At 36.5% G+C, this 21,090-nt stretch overlaps 2 protein-coding genes across 3 annotated transcripts; one reads left to right on the forward strand and one right to left on the reverse strand.

Moving 5' to 3' along the window:
- Positions 1 to 8,885: 8,885 nt before the first annotated feature.
- Positions 8,886 to 12,393, reverse strand: LOC107828420 (WAT1-related protein At1g09380-like). 2 transcript variants are annotated; one of them, XM_016655715.2, is made up of 8 exons: positions 12,074 to 12,393; positions 10,720 to 10,837; positions 10,568 to 10,630; positions 10,271 to 10,387; positions 9,924 to 10,170; positions 9,640 to 9,795; positions 9,402 to 9,553; positions 8,886 to 9,310 (listed from the first exon to the last, which is right to left on the reverse strand). In XM_016655715.2, the coding sequence occupies exons 2-8, from the start codon at positions 10,833 to 10,835 to the stop codon at positions 9,178 to 9,180; spliced, it is 984 nt and encodes a 327-aa protein (XP_016511201.1). In that variant the 5' UTR covers positions 10,836 to 10,837; positions 12,074 to 12,393; the 3' UTR covers positions 8,886 to 9,177. The 2 variants fall into 2 exon arrangements, with proteins under 2 accessions (XP_016511201.1, XP_016511200.1); XM_016655714.2 differs by lacking the exon at positions 12,074 to 12,393 and having other exon boundaries at positions 10,720 to 11,209.
- Positions 11,916 to 16,707, forward strand: LOC107828419 (GDSL esterase/lipase At1g09390). The gene is made up of 5 exons (XM_075238573.1): positions 11,916 to 12,307; positions 13,505 to 13,690; positions 14,441 to 14,601; positions 15,370 to 15,640; positions 16,141 to 16,707. The coding sequence occupies exons 1-5, from the start codon at positions 12,052 to 12,054 to the stop codon at positions 16,368 to 16,370; spliced, it is 1,104 nt and encodes a 367-aa protein (XP_075094674.1). The 5' UTR covers positions 11,916 to 12,051; the 3' UTR covers positions 16,371 to 16,707.
- Positions 16,708 to 21,090: the final 4,383 nt, after the last annotated feature.

Consider the following 21,090-nt stretch of genomic DNA (forward strand, 5'->3'; position numbering starts at 1 on the left):
GGTGGCAGCAAGAGAGGGTTCGAGAATGGGGAGGACCTCGATGGAAAAAAAGCTACCCCTGAGGAAAATTAGGAATCTTAGGCTTTTTCTTTTTTGATTTTTTGTGCGGAACCCTGATCGGTCCTTGTAAATATCTTCGTATATATAAAAGATCTTTTTTCTCTTTGATTTGTCTTTATTCTATTTTCTGCCTCATGAAAATTCTGTTTCATTCATACTTTATGAAAATTTTACTCATAAGTTCGAGGCTTAGGCAACTTGATCGAAGCCGGACTAGTATAGTATTAATCGAGTGAGTACTTACTCGAACTCGGAGTAGGGTGACCCTTAGGTTTTAATTGAGTGAGGATGATTTCTCGAACTCAAAAATAAAATAGCCTTTTAGGCTCTTGAATTAGGCCGATACGGCCATAGTAAAAAGAATGGCTTTTTTCCCTTTTCGGCTTGAAAAGTTTATTGTTTAATCATATAAAATCTATTGTACCTTAGCATTAAATAAGGGATTTGCTCGAGAGTTTGAATGATTCCGTACCCATTAGGGTTTTCAAGGGTCGATATTATCGACACCCTTTGTTTCGTAATGCCTTAGCATAAAATAAAGAATTTGTTCGAGAGTTCGAACGACTTTGTACCCATTAGGGTTTTCGAGGGTCGATATTATCGATACCCTTAGTAATTCAGCTGAGGGTAGCTTTTTTAACCGGTATATGAGAATATTTGAAGGCCTGTTTTATAACGGAATTCGAACATCTCCGAACCGTGTTAATTTGGCCGTAGCCTTTAGTTTGGGATTTGCCCCTTAGGCTTGTTTTCCTGCTATACTTCGAACTCGTTCGAAGTGTTAGTCCCCGAGTGGGGGTGGCCATGGCCTATAAAATCGAGGGTTTCCTTTTTAAGGTCTTACGATCTCGAGGTTTTAGTAATTCGATCATGTCGATTTTTTGGATGGCAGTCCCCGAGTGCGGGATCAATTGTTCGAACTTTAGTTGTGACCGTCCCTTAAGCCAGTTTTCACAATAGACCACAAGTACGACATTGTAAAGTAAAAATTTCTCTAAGGCATAAAATATCTAGTAAGGAAAAATAATTTTTTCAATATATTAACATGCATATATGTTTGCTATTAGGGCACGAGTAATCTACATGGGCATGGTTCGTTCGACCGTTTGACCCTTACACAATTTACCTATCGAGACCCTGTCAGCACGAAGTATTTTCCTTATAACTATCCGAGGGTGATGCTCCCCAGTATTTGAGGTTGATTGTAAAAGAGCCTCAGATACTGTTGAATTGCTCTAAGTTAGTACGAATAATGGTTTCCTCGTTAAAAACCTCGCCGGAAAAATCCATTTGGGACAAAAACCGGTCTAAGGGAAAAAGAGTGCAACGCGTGCTTTCAGACCTAAGGATTTTGTGTTTGAAGAATCCTTTGATGTCTTCGATTAAACACCTGTTATTGGTTAGTATAAAATATAAACAAAAGTGGAGAAGGTCGTACCTTAGCAGTAATATCATTTGAGGAGTGATATGTTCCAATTGTTTGGTAATTGTTCGCCGTTCATCATGCCAAGTTTGTAGGATCCATTTCCGATGATATCGGGGACCTAATACGGTCCCTCCCAGTTCGGGCCAAGCTTTCTTTCATTTGGGTCTCGAGAATTGAGGGTGACCTTCCTCAGAACCAAGTCCCCGATTTTAAAGTGTCAAAGATTGGCTCTTCGATTGTAGTACCTTTCGATCCGCTGTTTCTGTGCGGCCATTCAAACGAAGGCGGCTTCGCGTTTGCCATCTAGCAATTCGAGACTTATATTCATAGCCTAGTGATTTGACTCTTCCGTTGCATATCGAAACCTGATGTTGGGTTCCCCGACTTCAACCGGAATCAGAATTTCGGCGCCATATACTAAAGACAATGGTGTTGCCCCCGTACTGGATTTTGGCATTTTTCGATACGCCCAAAGGACTTCGGGCAATATTTCTCTCCATTTTCCCTTAGCGTCGTTCAATCTTTTCTTTAGATTTTGAATGATGGTCTTGTTTGTCGATTCGGCCTGTCGTTCCCAATGGGATAATATGGCAATGACAGGATCCTTTTTATTTTGTGATCTTCGAGAAATTTTGTCACTTTGCTACCGGCGAATTGCTTTTCATTATCACATACGATCTCGGCAGGCATCCCGAATCGACATATAATGTGGTCCCAGATGAAGTCTATGACTTCTTTCTCTCTAATTTTCTCGAAAACCTGTGCTTCAACCCACTTAGAGAAATAGTCAGTCATAAACAAAATAAATTTAGCTTTACCTGGGGCCGATGGTAGAGGGCCGACGATATCCATTCCCCATTTCATGAATGGCTATGGGGATAAGACTGAGTGGAGTTGCTCTCCGGGTTGGCGAATCATCGGCGCACACCTTTGACATTTGTCGCACTTTCGAACAAACTCTTTTGTATCCTTTTCCATATCGGCCCAATAGTATCCTGCTCTAATGACTTTGTGAACCAATAATTCGGCACCGGAATGATTTCCGCAGGTGCCCTCGTGGATTTCTAGTAGGACGTAGTTGGTATCTCCTGGCCCCAAACATATGGCCAATGGTACATCGAACATCCTTCTATATAGTATTCCATCTTCGGCCAATGTGAATCGTGCGACCTTCGTACGTAGAGTCCTCGATTCTCGACGGCCCATTTGGCTAATCGGTCTGAAAGTTCGGGCTTATGCAAAATATTGTGAAGGGGATAAGTAGTCACCACACAGATCGAGTGACACTGAAAATATGGTTTTAATTTCCTAGAGGCGCTTATTAGGGAAAGCGCTAATTTTTCTAAATGTGGGTACCGGGTCTCGGCCTCACCCAAAGTTCGACTAACATAATAAACAAGAAATTGCGTACCTTGCTCTTCTCGAACTAGGACCCCACTTACCGCGATTTTTGAGACTGCTAAGTACAAGTAGATTCGCTCGTCCGCTTTCGGGGTATGAAGCAATGGCGGGTTCGGGAGGCACCGCTTTAATTCTTCCAATGCTTGTTGGCATTCCGGGGTCCATGCAAAACTGCTCTTCTTTTTGAGCAGTGAGAAAAACCTGTGACTTCTATCTGAAGACCTCGAGATGAATTAGCCTAGGGCGGCTATACGCCCTGTTAATCTTTGTACGACCTTAACATTGTCCACGACTGTGATATCTTCGATTGCCTTGATCTTATCGGGGTTGATTTTGATCCCCCGATTTGATACCATAAAGCCGAGAAACTTGCCCGAGCCGACCCCGAATGCACATTTCTCCGGGTTGAGCTTCATATTGTATTTCCTTAGTATATCGAAGGTCTCCTGCAAATGTGTCAAATGGTCATCTGCTCGCAGGGACTTACCTAGCATATCGTCAATATAAACCTCCATTGATTTACCTATTTGTTCTTCGAACATTATTTACTAAGCGTTGATAAGTGGCACCAGCATTTTTTAGTCCAAACGGAATTACATTATAACAATAGGTACCGTACTTGGTGATGAACGAAGTCTTTTCCTGATCCTCCGTGTTCATTTGTATTTGATTGTACCCGAAGTAAGCATCGAGAAAACTAAGGATCTTATGGCCGGCCGTGGCATCAATCATGCGATCGATATTCGGCAGAGGAAAAGAGTCTTTAGGACATACTTTGTTTAAATCTTTATAGTCTACGCACATTCTAAGTTTATTTCCCTTTTTAGGGACTACGACTACGTTTGCTAACCATTCGGGATATTTTACCTCCCGAATGGATCCTATTTTGAGAAGTTTGGTTACCTCGTCCTTGATGAATGCATTTTTTACCTCGGACTGGGGCCTTCTCTTTTGTTTTACCGTGCGGAACTTCAGGTCCAAGCTCAGTCGATATGTAGTGATCTCCGGCGGGATCCCTGTCATATCTAGGTGGGACCAAGCAAAACAATCCATGTTATTGATAAGAAATTTAATGAGTTTTTCCCTAAGCTCGGGGGTTAATCCCGTACCCAGGTATACTTTTCGATCGGGTAGATGCTCGATCAATATGACTTGCTCCAGCTCTTTGACTGACAATTTGGTTGCGTCGGAATCCTCGGGGATTATGAAGGATTGAGGGATCCAGTAGTCATCGTCCTCGTCCGTTCCCTGCTTCTCCGACTGAGTCGAAGCTGGTGGTTGTGGTTGCTATTTAGCTTCCTGTTTTCCTTTGGACTCCTATCCCTTTGTTGATGAAAGCGCCGATATCGGTGTTACTTCGTCGACCGCAAATATTTCTTTGGAAGCATGTTGTTCCCCATACACCATTTTTACTCCATCCGGTGTTGTGAACTTTAGAATTTGGTGAAAGGTTGAGGGGACCGCCCTCATGTTGTGAATCCAGGGTCTTCCGAGCAGTGCGTTGTATCTTATATCGCCCTCGATCATATGGAACTTTGTTTCTCGAATAGTTCTGGCTACATTTACTGGTAGGATAATTTCACTTTTAGTTTTTTCACTCGCCATGTTGAAGCCATTGAGAATCCGAGCTGCGAGTACGATCTAATCTTGTAGGCCGAGCTGCTCCAGGACCCTCGATCGAATAATATTGGCCGAGCTTCCTAGATCAATTAAAACACGTTTAACATGAATTTTATTCATAAGGATAGAGATTACCAAAGCATCATTGTGGGGTTGTGAGATCCCTTTTGCTTCCTCATCATTGAATGATAAAGTGACTTCTGGTACATAGTCTCGAGTTCATTTTTTCCCTGGTGATTGATATTTTAGTGCGTTTGAACACGGGCCCTTGTGGAATATCGACCCCACCTACGATCATGTGAATCACGTGCTGTGGTTCTCCCTGCTCGTTTTTCCTGTTTGCATCCATGTCTCTGAAATAGTTTTTAGCTCGGTCGCTCAAGAATTCTCGAAGGTGACCCTCGTTGAATAAACGGGCCACCTCCGCCCTTAGTTGTCTGCAGTCTTTGGTTCTATGACCATGTGTACCATGGTATTTGCATATTTGATTGGGGTTTCTTTGGTATGGATCGGTTTGTAGGGGTCTAGGCCATCTAGTATCTTTGATTCTCCCAATGGCTGACACAATACCTGATGCGTCTATACTAAAGTTGTATTCTGATAATCGTGGTGCTTCTGTGGGATCGGCATGTTTATCGAAGCCACTTTTGCTCATGAGCCCTCGAGAGCTCTGTCTTCGACCGTTCCTTTGATCATTTCGGATGGGATTGCATCCTGGGCCGCTGTTTCTACAATCTGTGTTGTATGGTTGATACCGATCTTTGTTCGACCAGAGTTCTCTGTCGATATCCCTTTGAGTTCTGCCGACGGGCCTGTTTGGATAAACGGAACCGGAAGGGGTCCCCAATGGATCATCCTCGACCCTGATCTTTGACTGGTACCGATTATGTACATCAGCCCAAGTTACCACTAGATATTCAATTAAATTTAGCTTCAGCTGTCGTGATGCCACCGAACTTCGTTCGTTCAAACCTTGAGTAAAGGCTTGAACAACCCAATCGTCTGTGATCGGTGGTAGTTCCATGCGTTCTATCTGGAACCGAGATACGAATTTCCTCAATATTTTGTTGTCTTTTTGTTTCAACTTGAAGAGGTCCGACTTCCTAGTCGCAACCTTTATCGCTCCGGCATGTGCCTTTAAGAAGGAGTCTGCAAGCATGGCGAAGGAATCGATGGAATTAGGCGACAAATTGTGGTACCATATCATTGCTCCTTTCGACAAGGTTTCTCCAAATTTCTTCAGTAGAACAGATCTGAACTCATCGTCTTCCAAGTCATTCCCTTTTGTTGCGCATGTATAAGAAGTGACATGCTCATTAGGGTCGGTGGTTCCACTGTACTTAGGAATTTTTGGCATTTAGAATTTCTTCGGAATGGGTTTCGGAGCCGCACTTGGAGGGAAAAGTTTCTGTATGAATTTCTTTGAATCCATACCCTTTAGAATTAGCGGTGCCCCCGGTATTTGGTTAACTCGGGAGTTGTATGTCTCTACTTTCTTGTCATTTGCCTCGATTTTCTTTTCTCCCGATTCAATCCGTTTAGTGAGCTCCTCGAGCATTTTCATAATGACGGGGTCAGTCCCCAATTCGTTGGTGTCCGACCTTTCCAGCACAGGCTCGGTCCTGTGGACGACTTCTAGTTCGATCCTACTCGGTGTTCGGTGCTGATTTTGGGCTTGTTGAGCCTGTAACATTTCGAATATCAATTGGAGGCTAACTCCACCATCTTCTCCGCCCTGCGTACCTCGACCATCTGATCGAACTTCCCTGCGTACGCTACCTTCGAGATCAACGCCCAAATTTGTATTTAGGGTGACATGTGAACTGACATCGACGGGATTTGCAATTGGTGCTCCTTCGAGGTCAGCCTGAGGCACCTCGATCCCTACGGCGGCTATATTATCATTTTTCCCGTGAAATCCGAGGCTTTCGTCACTATGTGTAGGCGCTGCTTGTGAGTTTGACATGTTTATCCTGAAAACAAAGACTCTTATGAGAACAAGTGTAAATCAGTGTGTGTTATCGGAATTAGTAGTAAGCAATCACTATTATCCTTAGCTCCACGGTGGGCGCCAAACAGTTTACCCTTAAAATTGAATAATAATTAAACTTATAATATGGTTCTAAGGACACGTGATCTCACTTAATATCAATTGATAAATATGAAGATTAATAATAGAAATGAACTATAAAGTAAAGCGAACCAGTGTTGAAACGGAATTCAACCCTCGAGTTAGGGTGCCCTCGAACTGATTGATACCAAAACGGTTAAAAATAAAGCAAGCTGATGAACAAGAGAGTATAAGCTAAAGAGAGAGCGTTATATTGGCTTTTTTATGCGAGAACAATATATCTTACAAATGGTTTATACTCCCCCTTTATATAGTAGAGAAATTCTACTTATGGTATAACTCTAATTACAGAAGAAAATCTCATGATTAGCTAATTAACCATTTCTAATTTGATTCGTTCCGAGATTTCCGCCATGATCTTCGACCAGTCAAGGATATTTCATCTTTCCGTTATTATGTTATCTTTGATCTTGCTCGATGCCTGTCTCATTCGGTCTTGATCGCTGCTGGCCTCGATCTCGATAGGTACCTCGGTTCTGAACTCGGTGCCTTATCCTCGTGATTTAGTCTGTTCCGTTACGAGGCCATCCTTCGATGCAACCTCCCGGTCTCGGTCAAGTAGTAAAATCGGGTGAGTCCGGTTTTAACCGTATACATTACCAATTAATCATGCAACTTAGTAGCACGTTATTAAATTTAAAGATTTAAGATACTTAGGTATCGATGTATCGTGTTATCATTTTGAGAAGATAAACATAAGTATACAATGTCAAATACGACATTACAAATTATTAGAACACTTCGTCCACTTAACACAAACGGCATTACTTTGTCCACTTACGCTTTGTTTGGCCCGCCTTCTTTACATTTTTTCGTTTAATATTCCTTTGCTACACTTTTCTTTTCACCACTTCCACAACAATCGTTTTCTTTTCTTTTTATTTCCTTTTCTGGAACGGACACTTCCTATGGAGTATTTAATTGCTTTACTCATTGTTCTTGTCTTTGATGATTTCCTTTTTATAACTTTAGTCCTTTAACGCTAGTTAATTGCTCTGAGCTATATATATGGTAGGGACTAGGGTATCCTTTTTAAGAAGTCACATCTTGAGACTTTATGATTTCCCTTTAATCAAAGGAAATAATAGACCCGATTTATTCGAAAAATAATTTTTGTTATGCTTTTTAATGATGCTTTAGAACTGTTTGGTACAATAGGTCACTCAGAAAGAGTTTAATTTTCAGAACTTTATGTTTATTTTTTTCCGGTTATGCAAACTTTATACTAAGTTGTAAGACATCACTTCATGATAGATAATCCACTATTAAAGAGCTGGTCAAACTCTCTTTTTAAACTTTTTGAATTGTTTGAATGTCGAGCATTAACTTATTCCTTTCTTGTGTAGTCTAGTATTATGTTCTCTGCGTCCCTAAGGTATCAATTCACTTGTCGCCACTGAAAACATATAGTTCCATATCGGTATTTATATTAAATAACATGAATTTATAATAATTAAATAATAAAAATATATTAAAAATCATATTGATTAATTAGTTAATTTGGTGTAAATACTGTATGTAGGGCTAATCTAGATAGAAATGAAATTAATATATAATATAGATGAAATTGATCGAGAATAAAAAAAAACGGCGCTTAGGGATGCATATTTCCGGTAATATTGATTCAAATATTATTAAATTATTAATATCGAATTACTGGATTAACTATTCAAAAATATTTATTTCATTGTTGGGTTAGCAGTTCGAGACTTGATTTATTCAATTTTCTTAACGGGTTAACCGATATCGAAAAATGATTTTAACCCTTGGGTTTAAAAATACACCTTCTCTCGCCTCCAGACCTGTAATTTATGATTAAATGCGTCATGCTATCGCTCTATTGTCCCTTTTTGCTTCTGCTTAGTGACAACTCAACTCTATGTGCATTTGCCCCACTTCATCCTTTTAATATTTTTATTTTTTTCTTTTGTCATTTAATTTTGAATTTTTGGAATTGATTTAATTAATGCTTTCACTTTATATATATATATATATATATATATATATATATATATATATATATATATATATATATATATATATATATATATATATATAAGAATATAAAACCAATCCAAAATTGTTTTACTTTTAGATTTCTCTAGTAATCGTTTTTTGCTTTCGTTTTTAGTTTTCAGGGAAGTTGAATTGAAGTACCAGTTAATTGTTTGAGATGCTCATTTAGCATATTTGTGTTATAACATGTGTAGGGGCGAAGATGATTATATGCCAGGAAACGTAACTGGGACTAAGCTTCATAATAACTTCATGATATTACACAAGTTAACATGCAAACTTGACTCATGATTAGGTCTTGTAATTAGACCAAATAGCTCTAGGGGAAGGTTAGGGGATTACAAGGTGGATAATTAAATCCTTATCAACAAGGTGAAAGTTTACGTAATCAACCCATTGGACTACTAAAATTTCTCTTTCCTAAACTGATCGAAAGTCAATAAGATCAATGCATACTTAGGAGCGTCTATTTACTGGCATTGGCTTTAGGATTTGAATGCCCAGATAATAGCAGTTCTAAATCTCACTTTGCTCCTTGCTGCTTCAATTTATCTGTTTTTATCTCAAGATTTTCTGTCTCCGACTTGGATTTCTCCTCATCTTTTCCCCATAGGACACCATAGAATCCCACTACTGTCAAGAACGATCCTACAACTCTAAAATTCACAAACAATAATAAATGTAAGTTAAAAATTTTAAAAAAATAATTAAAAACCAACAATTTGGAATGGTGAAATGAAGACTTACGTTCCAAGATATAGTTTCTCACGAAGCAAAGTCCAACTAAGAACGGCCGTTATGATTAGCATTAAAGGGTAGAAAACGGAGACATAGAGAGGACCTTTTCTTTGTATACACCATGAAGTTAGACAATATCCTAACGCAGTACATACAATTCCCTGAAATTTACTGTTGAATTAAATAAAGAATAATATATAATAATACAAACAATAATTTAAATTTAATTTGTTAACGTAATTGTTACATTGTAAAGAACGGCAATAGTTCTCATACGGTCTAGAAACCAAGCAGCTTTATCATGAATCACAAAAACCCCAATTATCACACATTGAAAACTTGCCATTAAACACATCAACATTGTACTTGTGTATGGAGCTGCATACTTCTCGCTTACTCTTGCCTGATAAAATAAAAAAATAAACATAATTTGATGAATAAGTTAATCAGTAATGAATAATTTGAAGTAAGAAAATATGAAAAAGAAATAAAGAATGTGCTTTATTTTGTGACAAAAAGAAAGAGAATTACTTGGAAAATAATCCATAATGAATAAGAAACAGTGCTAACAATAAGCAATAAAGGTCCCAAGATTAAATTGACATGGTCAGTAGAGTTCTTTTTCTCAGTATTTTCTGCAAATTTCCAATGGATGCCAGATTGACCAATTACAATAGGTCCATGATACAAGGACAATAACATGGCACCACCAACACATATTATTGTACCCCATACTTTGGATTGCCCTGACTTACTTCTAAACCCCACTTTCTCCAACCTGCCAAATTAAATTAGTACTTTTCTAGTAAGTATTTTGGGATTAATAATATGTTACACTCATATTGATTTGAAGAAAAGTAGTAATTAAAATTTATTACCCAAAAGGGATAGCCAGGAGAAAAGTGGCTGCTGGAATTAAGTTTGATAATGCACAGGCGATAGTAGGAGTGGAATTCTTTAACCCAACGAAGTATGCAATCTGACTTGCGGTTAACCTGCATATTGGATACGTACCAGAAAGTGTGATGTTCAAAAGAAATACACAATATCTCGAAATTAAATTTAATTTGTCAAACATATTTATGTATTTGTTACTCAAAACTTTAAAATAAACTTAAACTGAGGGGGAGTAGTTATACGACATGGATGATGCGCTTGAAAGAGAGAACACTAACCCGGACAAAGAACATAAGAAAATCCAGAAAAGAATAGATGATGTCAACTGCGGCTTAGTTTTCCTGGATTGAATAAAGCAAAGCTGATTTAGCATTTATCCACATTCGTACAATATTTATGTGATACTTTAAAATGAGGGGTAATTAATTACCACTCGAAGAAGTAAGCAAAGGGAACAAGGGAAATGGTGGCAATTATTTGGCGATAAGCAATGTGGACGAAAGGGTCCATTCCAGCATCCATGACAAGTGTTCCTACAATGTTCATCCCTGCATAGCCAACTTGCACCGTCACCATTAACAAAAAAGGCAAAACTTCGTTACCCATTTTTTTTTGTTATCTTAACTATATATGACGATATATAATTTGATCGTGGTTTTAAATCTAATTCTGGATACTGACTACTAAGACGTGACGACGGAAAAATTATACAAAAAGGTAAGCATTTTATAGATGTAAACGAAAACAAAAATTAAAGAGTAGATTCTACAGATGATGATCACAAGAAAAAGAAAGGGGCCACATATGGCAAAAACATTTAAGTTCCAATATAATTCACAGCAGACGGCATATCAATGTATACACTACAAGTTAGAGCATTGTGCGTGATCTCCTCTTCGATACAGTTTGAGGAAGATTTTATAATTTCTCGTGTAGCTGCAAGATATATATATAAAGCGATACAAAACAAACATTAGAAACCAACCAGTATTGCGAAGAAAAGATACGGTTGATTCCATTTCTAAAATCGGTATCAGTTAGGCGATTCCACTTGCCGTTGATATAAATTATATCTAAATTTTACGGTGAAAACAACATGGGCTAGCCAGTTTTTGAATTGTAATGGAATGATCGGGTAAAATGGTAATTACTCCTGATTGTGATAGAATAGTAAATATTACTTCATATTACCGACAGGAGCTCTAGTTGACAGTCCAACATAAATTACGCCACACCTCAGACAAAGACTGTTATATCCAAATTAATCCGTCAAAGGTGTGGGGATAAAGTGAGTAAAATAGTGTAGATCAATAAGTTAATTTTGTCCAACACACTCTTTTAACACCTAGTCATAAGACCTAAGTTAAGAAAAGAGAACAATGACTTTTGCTATTTTGATAAAGTTAAAAGAATGTACAAATATCACACACATGGTGGGTGGAACTAGAACAACTTGCCATGCCATGTGGCCACAGAAAGACAAAACATAAAAACTGCCAAAGATGAGGAAATATAAAGAAGAACAAAGCAAAACTACAAGGAGGAGGCAAAAATATTTCTGAAGAAAAAAGGGAAGAAGAATAAGAAAATAATTTGTCCACACATTTGGAATAGAACAAAATGGGGACAACTTATCATGAAGTGGAGCCCACACATTGTTCCAAAACGGTCCCACAATTTTCAAGAACTGTCAAACGTTCTACTTGTATACTAAAAAGAAGTTGAAGAACTGACTAGTGTAAAAGCCAGAGGAAAAACAAACATGGGTTGGGTCTCATTCTTACAACAAGCTTCAGCTTATGTTGTTGTCATTTCTGCACTTTCCTCTTGTTTCATAAACCCAGTTCTAGCTCAGTGTAAAAATGCACCAGTTATTTTCAATTTTGGTGATTCTAACTCGGATACGGGTGGACTCGTGGCCGGACTCGGGTACCCAATTAACCTCCCAAATGGTCGAACTTTCTTCGGCAGATCAACTGGTCGTCTCTCTGATGGTCGCCTCATTCTTGATTTTCTCTGTAAGTCCCATTCACTCTTGCTCCTTTTTTTTTCTTTTTCTTTTCCTGTTACTTTGTTTATTTTCTTTTCATTTTCTATAGTGCTTGTTTAATTGTACATTGGAAGTATGAATTTGTGCGGAGTTTGTTGGATTCACTGCATGCATTGTTTGGTAGGTAAAATGTCATATCTTTGTAAGATTGTGATGAATATTTGATTGGGTCCTACTTGGATTTTAATGTTTGTAAGTATCTGCCATTTCATTAATTGAATTAAATGCAGCTTGACTACTATGGTTTATTCATGCAATTAAATTGAGGACATTAATAGCATAGCATTGCATTAGTTACAAAATATATGGTCCTGAAAAATAACCTTGTTCCAAGTTTATTTTGCATCATCCATTTGAGAATGAAAATTTGACTGGGTAAACTATGATCTCTATCGTACAAGCTAAGTTGAAAATGTACTTTGCTTCATTTCATTTACCTAGTCTCTGTTTTATAATGTGATACTCTTTTAAGTATCAAATGACTTAAAATTGGTGACTCAAGGAAAGACTGTAGCACTACAGTGAAAGTTAGTCGAGTGATGCTTAATGGAACTACTTTGTTCTAAATTTTATTTACCTTGGAAGAAGGGGTGTAAGCTGTTTGCTGCAACAAAACAAAGAAAACTGCATACAACTTTTACACAGATAATTCTAAATGGATTTCTTCTTTCAGTTAATAAAACGTGAAAGGTAATTAGGACCTCAATTGTCATGAATCTTATGCAATGTGCAAAACAATTAGGATTATTGTCTCCTACTGTATTGAGACAGAACATGTAGCAGGTATCTTCATTGTGCGGAAAATAGTTATCATCGGATCTTTAGGTTCACACATTCTTATCATGTGCCTTGGGAATATGGAATATCTTGGCAAATAAAAATGAAGACAAACTTGAATGTTGTAATAGCACTGAGGAATATTTCCAATGTTTTCATGTCATTATTTTTCATAGAACTTTCAAAGATTTTTTTATGCGTTGCATTATACTGGGATCTGTATGGCCCTCCAGAAGCACTACTTAACCTCCTACTATATGTAAATCAACGATGGTGTAGTTTATGGTATATTGAGTTCTTAGTTTTGATTTGGACACATAATTATACTCTCCAAATATCACGGGATACCAATGTATGCGAGATGAGATTGCTTTTTTTGTCAGTGCAGGTCAAAGTGTTAATACAAGGTTCCTGAGCCCATACCTAGACTCTGTGGGATCCACTTTCTTGAATGGAGCAAATTTTGCTATAGCAGGATCTCGTTTACTGCCTAAGTATGAACCGTTTGCACTAAATATTCAAGTCATGCAGTTTCTTCATTTCAAGGATCGCTCAATTGAACTTGTTAGTGCTGGTAATTCTTACACTTTTCTTTCATTCTCTGCACAAATCTTGTATCAGTCACATCTTATTCTTTTTCTTTCTGATGGGTGGTGGGGGTAGGAGGGGATCGTAAGGATCTTTCTTGATACTCTACTAATTTCCAACATCGATGTGCTTAGAAAATCTGCAATCTGCATACTTTGAGGCTTTTCTAGTGATATTCGAGGACATAATCTCATTAGTGTGCATATGCAATGTTGTTCTGAACACAGAATATGTTGGCTATCAAAGCTGCAAGTTTATACTTAATGTGATAATTGAAATCTAGTCCTTGATTTTCCCTCTTGTTCCAGTTTAATAGCTAAAGGGCACGTTTTGTTTCAAACAGGTCAAGCTGGAAATTGCCGAGCTATGTCCAAATAAAAGTAGTAGACCATTAAAATCTTTTACACACCCTCGGATCTGTTGTGTTGGCTATTCTTCCGTGAATTTGTCTTTGATTAAACTACCCAGTTTGCATGAGGACTGGAGACCAGCTAGGCCAACTCTTTTAATTCAGTTAAAAGATACTTATACAGTGCGCAACATGCTCATTACAATTTCAGATTGAGATGGTGTGTCCCTAGTTTTTTGGTTTTTCTTGTTCATTGCTAATAGAGCATCAAACACAAAGAGATGTTAAGCTTATGAAACTTATAGATAATTTTTGTTACCCATGCTAATGGCCTGTACCCAGAAACGTGAACGTGATCTTGACTTAGGTTCATATTGTTACATCCAGGTTCTGGAAATTTGGTTGGTGATGAAGGATTCCACAATGCTCTTTCTATGATAGATATTGGACAAAATGACATTGCCGATTCATTTGCTAAGAACATGTCTTACATAGAAGTAGTCAAGATGATCCCCTCCTTTGTTACAGAGATCAAGAATGCTATTCAGGTAATTTCTTCAATCACTATTCATTCACTTTCCCCTGCTTCCCCAACCAAAAGAAGGAAGTACAACACAAACAAGAATATCAGTAAGTTTATATGAAGAAAAGCTTAGGAAGGCTAAAGTTAGTTAAGAAAGGTTTCACCGCAGGGTTAATGAGGTGCTGAAAGGTTAGCTACCTGATTTATGTGATAGCAGTTTTTGCCCAAATGCAGCAAAGACATAGTCAAGACATAAAGATATACTGTTTCTTTTAGTTTGCAACTTAGAGTATATACAACTAAAAAAGCATATATACATAAATGTAAAGGAATTTTCTGCAGTCTATACCAATTGACATGTCTTAATATAGTTATCAAGTTTTGGCTGTTGCTATCTTCTTCTTGTTCTACTTGACTTCATATTTTAAAGTTGTAATTTAGCTTTGCATTCTCGTCCTGAAACAAAAGTTATATCGCTAAACATATCCATTCTTGAGCACGTAGAACACCCCTTAGAAGTTGACAATGATTGGTAAACCAGATGCATGTCCATATACAGTATCTCAGATCGATAACTCTTCAGGAGTTTCCCTCATTTATGACCTTAATATCTGCATGTGAGAATAGTTCTGTTAGTTGGAACTAACATGTCTATGGCTAAAGCTTCTATTGGATTTGAATAAGAAAATATTACTGTTCCATCCTTTCACATAAATATTTAAGTTTTATGATTTTAGCTTAAAATTTAATAGTCTTAGAGTTTGCCCATTCCCTTGAAATTTTTCAAATGTAGGTCATATATTCTCAAGGAGGGCGGAAATTTTGGGTCCACAACACTGGGCCACTAGGATGCCTACCTCAAAAACTTACCCTGGTTCAGAAAGTTTCCTCTGATCTTGATCCACATGGCTGTCTTGCAAGTTACAATTCTGCAGCACAGCTGTTTAATGAAGGGCTGCGACATGTGTGCCAAGAGTTGGGATCTGAAATGAAGGATGCTACTATTGTGTATGTAGACATATATGCTATCAAATATGATCTTATAGCCAACTCCAGCAACTATGGTAAGCATAAAATGTTTCTCGTTTGGTTAGTCAGCTAGATTTTCCTAGTTTTTAGGTTGTGAATGATCAGAATGGATCTACTAAAGTTGGTACTGAAATGCTGATATTATTAGTAAAAAGATTGGCTAACTCCCAAAAAAATATGTTTCCTTCTTATTGTACCCTCATGTAGAGAGGTTCTTTTCACTTGTCATCAAAAACTTCTTGCAAATTGAGTTGTTGTTATGGGTAGAATGTCTCACATCGGTTGAGCGGGAATGAGTTATATGGTTTCACGACATTCCCACCGTATGAGCTAACTTTTGGGAGTGAGTTAGGCCTAAGGTCCATTTCTTTACCGTTATCTTGTTCATTCACCAAACTTGAAAAGTTTGAAATTAAAGAAGAATGAGGGCTGAGATAGCAACACAGTAATTATACTCACGAGCTACTGACTATTTGTAAATAGTTGGCAGCTTACTAAAAACTACTTTTCATATGTTATGATTCTGCATTTGCAGGCTTCTCAAATCCGTTAATGGCATGCTGTGGCTACGGAGGACCTCCATACAACTACCGTAAAGGAGTGACATGTGGTCACCCCGGTTATCAGGTTTGCAGTGAAGGGTCTGAGTTCTTAAGTTGGGATGGAGTTCATTATACTGAGGCAGCTAACAGAGTAATAGCCTCTAAGATACTGTCCACAGAGTATTCCACTCCACGAATCGGCTTCGATTTCTTCTGCCATTGATAGTCATTTGCAAGAATAAAGTGCAAGCTTATCTTATCTTAGTTGCTGCAGAGAGAATGATGAAAATTCTTTGAAGAAAAAGAATAAAAAGATATCATGCTGAGTTAGTATTGCTGTTCTTAGAAAGAGGCCAAGGTGAGCTCTTTGCTCTTCATTTTGAAGTAATGATTCCCTAACACTGTTTGTTTCAGTCCATTTCTCCCTGTGATTCTAGGTATGTATTAATTTATTTTACAGGTGAGTATTATGATACAAAAGCCTAATTTTTTCTTGCAAGTAATTCATATCATGATGTCTTCTAGTTGACATATTCCAAAATATAACATTGACATACTCATTAGTGTTGGCTTTCTTCTTTTTCTTAAAAAGGAACAAAGAAAGGAGCTCTTTAGTGTTGGCTTTTATATTGCCCAGAAGAATGTTTCAAACTTCAACGAATCTACTTCCTTTTGTTCCTAGCTTTCTAGTTGAGTTTACTCGATCAACTCTTTGGGGGCTCTTATGTGATAATCACTTAAGAACAGTGGCGAAGCCACATGGTCACAAGGGTGGTCAACTGACCACCCTTCTTCGAAAAATTGCACTGCGTATGTAGGTAAAATATTACGTTTTAAAAGTATATAACATATATTGAACACCCTTTGTCGTGAATTATTTTTCACTTCTTTCAAATTTGAATACCCTTGGAAAATTCCTAGCTTCGTCACTGCTTAAGAATCTGATCTTCCTTATTGATGAAAGCGCTAGGCACCTTTTAGAGTGGAGTTGAGAACGACGGATTCAATATCAACATTTGTGGATTTGATTCATATTCTTGTATATGCAACTTAGGCCATCTCCAACCCTTGCCTCCATTTTCGCCTCCAACCATTACTCCAATTTTCACTACAAAAAAGAATATTTCATTTTATATTCTTCTCTCTCTTCAATATTATATTATTATCTTTTATTTAAATTTTATTTTCTTATTTCTATTAAAGAAATTCTATCTTTTTTTCTTTTTTACATATTCATCACATATAATTTATATTCCTTTCTTATATAACAATTTAATATAAAATTATTTTATACCATAAATTTTTAAATAATATAATTTGTAAGCAAATATTATAGATTATATATATTAATGGATAATTCAAATAAAAGTGAAATCATTGAGATACAAAATAATTAAGTACATATTACATTATGGTAAAATTCAGATTAAATACTACATAAATATTCAACTTCCACATCTAGTATGCTCCCATAAATGATCTATTAATGCATTACGAAGTGCGAAATGAAGCATCTTTGTGCTTAATTCTTTTGTGTCGAGCTAAAAATTGTTCAAATTGGTGAGTTTCGTCTACTACCATTTCTACCATTGGAGGTGGACATTCTCAATCATCTTGAATTGGTGCATTAAGATCACGCTCATTCTCGATTATCATGTTGTGCGGTATAATACATGTAGTTGTTATATCATGTAGCATTTCTTTTCTCCAAAAACGTGATGGTCCTGCAACAATTGCCGAACGAGCTTGCAAAACTCCGAATGCACGTTCAACATCTTTTCGACATGATTCTTGTTTCATTGCAAAATATTTCTTCTGTGGCGAACGTGGGTCACGAATAGTTTGCACAAGGGTTGATCGTTTTGGATAAATACCGTCGGCTTAATAATAACCCATATCATATTCTTTTCCTTGAATAACATAATGGGCGGGAGGAGCAATACTTGCAGCAAGGTCGGAAAACAAATGTGATGACTCTAAAACATTAATGTCATTATTGGTGTCGGGCATACCAAAATATGCATGTCATATCCAAAGGTCATAATCAGCTACAACTTCAAGAATTATTGATGGGGATCCACTACAACCTACATATTGTCCAGCTCATGCTATTGGACAATTTTTCCATCTCCAATGCATGCATACTAGACTGCCTAACATTCCTGGAAAACCACGTTGTTCACCGATATGCAGAAACCTTGCGACATCGTTAGTTGTTGGTGATCTCAAATACTGCTCGCCAAAAACCTCTACGATAGCTCGGCAAAATCTCTTCATGCTTTCAATTGCAGTCGACTCTCCAATTTTCACATATTTGTCAGTGGCATCCGATGGCATACCGTATGCCAACATTCTAAACACGGCTGAGATTTTTTGTAGAGTAGATAATCCAATTCTACCCACCGCATCAACATGTTGTTCGAAGTACATATCATGACCTTTAATTGCATCAACAACTCGAAGGAACAAATTCCGGGACATTTGATATCTACGACGAACTTGTCCCTCATAAAGCGGGGATTATCTGAAAAATAACCGAGAAATAAATTATTATCAACATCTTCACGATCTCGATTGATTACCAAATGCCCTGGAACATAGCCAACTCTGATAGGATCATTATTTTAATTTTCTTGCAAACACTGCAACACATAATTGTTCATCTGAATTGCTTGTATGCACAATTGCATCTCAGCTTCATTATCGGAAATTAAAGGTGATGATAAGGATGATGATGAGTAATTTGAATCATCATTATTATTAGATGAACCTTCTATATAGAAATTTATTTTCAGAAGAGGAAAACATTAATATTTAATTTATTTAGAAATGAATTGGATGGAAGAATATGATTTTCCTAAATGGTGTTCATTTTTATAGAGTGAAAATTTTTTCTAAAGATAAAATAGGAATAAAGATGAAATCAATCGGATGGTTGAGAGACGAAATCCACTCGATGATTGAGATCAAGATAAAATCTATCATATTCTCATCTACTAAATTATTGTGTCCGTTGAGTTGTCTACACATTGAATAATGTGTAGAGATTTTTTTTAAAGATAAAATAAGAATAAGGATGAAATCTATCGGACGGTTGAGAATAGGTAGAAATCTACTCGACGGCTGAGATCAAAATAAAATCTATCCTATTCTCATCTACTAAATTATTGTGTCTACTTTTATCTCTATATATTGAGGTGCCAACATAACATTCTATAATCACAATTGACTTTTTTTTTTTAAACATATAATCCACTTTTCCTCTAATCACTCGAAAAAATACTCATTCGATCTGTAGGATACTTTGTAAATGAAGATATTCTATTATGCCGAATGCATTTAGATGTTTCTCAAAATCCAATAACGGACGCCAATCAATCCAGATATCAATTTTGGAGTCGAGTCGTAGATGCATACAATAATGCAAAGGAAAATTTTTGGGAGAGTCGCACCAAAACATCATTGCAAAGCCGAATGCAAGAAGTTTTGACTCTTAAAAAAAAACTAAGACTAAAAGAATTGAAAAAATAAAATTTTAGTCATCGACGTGGATTCTATTGTCGATCCGACTCGTCGTGAATTTTTGCGACAACAACTACTAATAATGTATAAAAGAAGTCAACAATTTTCCCAGTCACAACCACAACAATTCACGACCCCATTCACTCAATACTATAATGAATTTGGTGTGTCTGGAAACGACATACCTTCCTACTAAGTAGGGGTGTCAATGGATATTTAAAAACCGACCGAACCGTACCGAACCGATTTTTAGTTTTTTTTAATAAAACAATAGGTTTTATATAAATATATAACTGTACCGATAATTAGGGTATGTTTTTTATTTTACAAAAATAAATCAAAAAATTACCGAACTGCACCGAATAAATTTACATGTGAAAAATATATCTATATATTAAGTTTAAAAATAATAAAATATTAAATTTTTCCTTGGGGTTTGAAATTATGAAAACAGTTACAAGCCACAAGTAATTAAACACAAAATCCTAATTCCCAAACCTCTTATGCTACTCCTATTGAAACTAAATTATTTCCAGCATATTTACTAGTAAGATACAAGGTATTCTAGCGATTTGAGTAGCAAACTACAATATGGTTGAATATGTTTCCTTTCATATGATTTAGATTTATCTTTTTGAATATTAATCTTCTATAAACTTTATTCTTGAGTCCCAACTTGGTTAATATCTTTTTACCCATGTGATTTATATATATTTTTTCCTTAAATTTTTCAAAACTAAATATACAGGTTAGTTTTTTGTATTATTATAAAACTATTGAGAAAATGTTAAAATATCATTGTCAAAGAAAGAACTTTTTGACTCAGCAAATATTATATATCATACAAAATGAGATAGGAGTAAGATTCTGTTCCATCCTGTAACATATGGCTTTAACATGGCTAGGGGTGTCAATGGATATTCGAAAATCGACTAAACTGATCGAATCGTACCGCACCGCACCGAACCGATTTTTAGGTTTCTTTTTAAGAAACCATAGGTTTTTATATAAATTTATAACCGCACCGATAATTAGGGTATGTTTTTTATTTTATAAAAATAAACCAAAAAATACCGAATCGTACCGAATAAATTTTACACGTGAAAAATATATTTATCTAGTAAGTTTAAAAATAATAATGCATTAATTTTTTCTTTGGCATTATGCAAACTATTACAAGCCAACAAGTAATTAAACTCAAAATACTAATTCCTAAAACCTATTATGCTACATCTACTTAAACTAAGTTATTTCAAGTATCTTTATTAGCAAGACACAAAGTACTCAAGCGATAATGAGTAGCAAACTATAATGTATTGAATATGTTTCCTTTCATATAATTTTTTTTTAAATCTCTTCCAAATTAAGAGGACCTATAGTGTTTTCACATTTTTTCCTCTAGCGTGACTCGAACTCAGGAC

The sequence above is a fragment of the Nicotiana tabacum genome, chromosome 19, assembly GCF_000715075.1.
Source record: "Nicotiana tabacum cultivar K326 chromosome 19, ASM71507v2, whole genome shotgun sequence".
Taxonomy (NCBI): Eukaryota; Viridiplantae; Streptophyta; class Magnoliopsida; order Solanales; family Solanaceae; genus Nicotiana; species Nicotiana tabacum.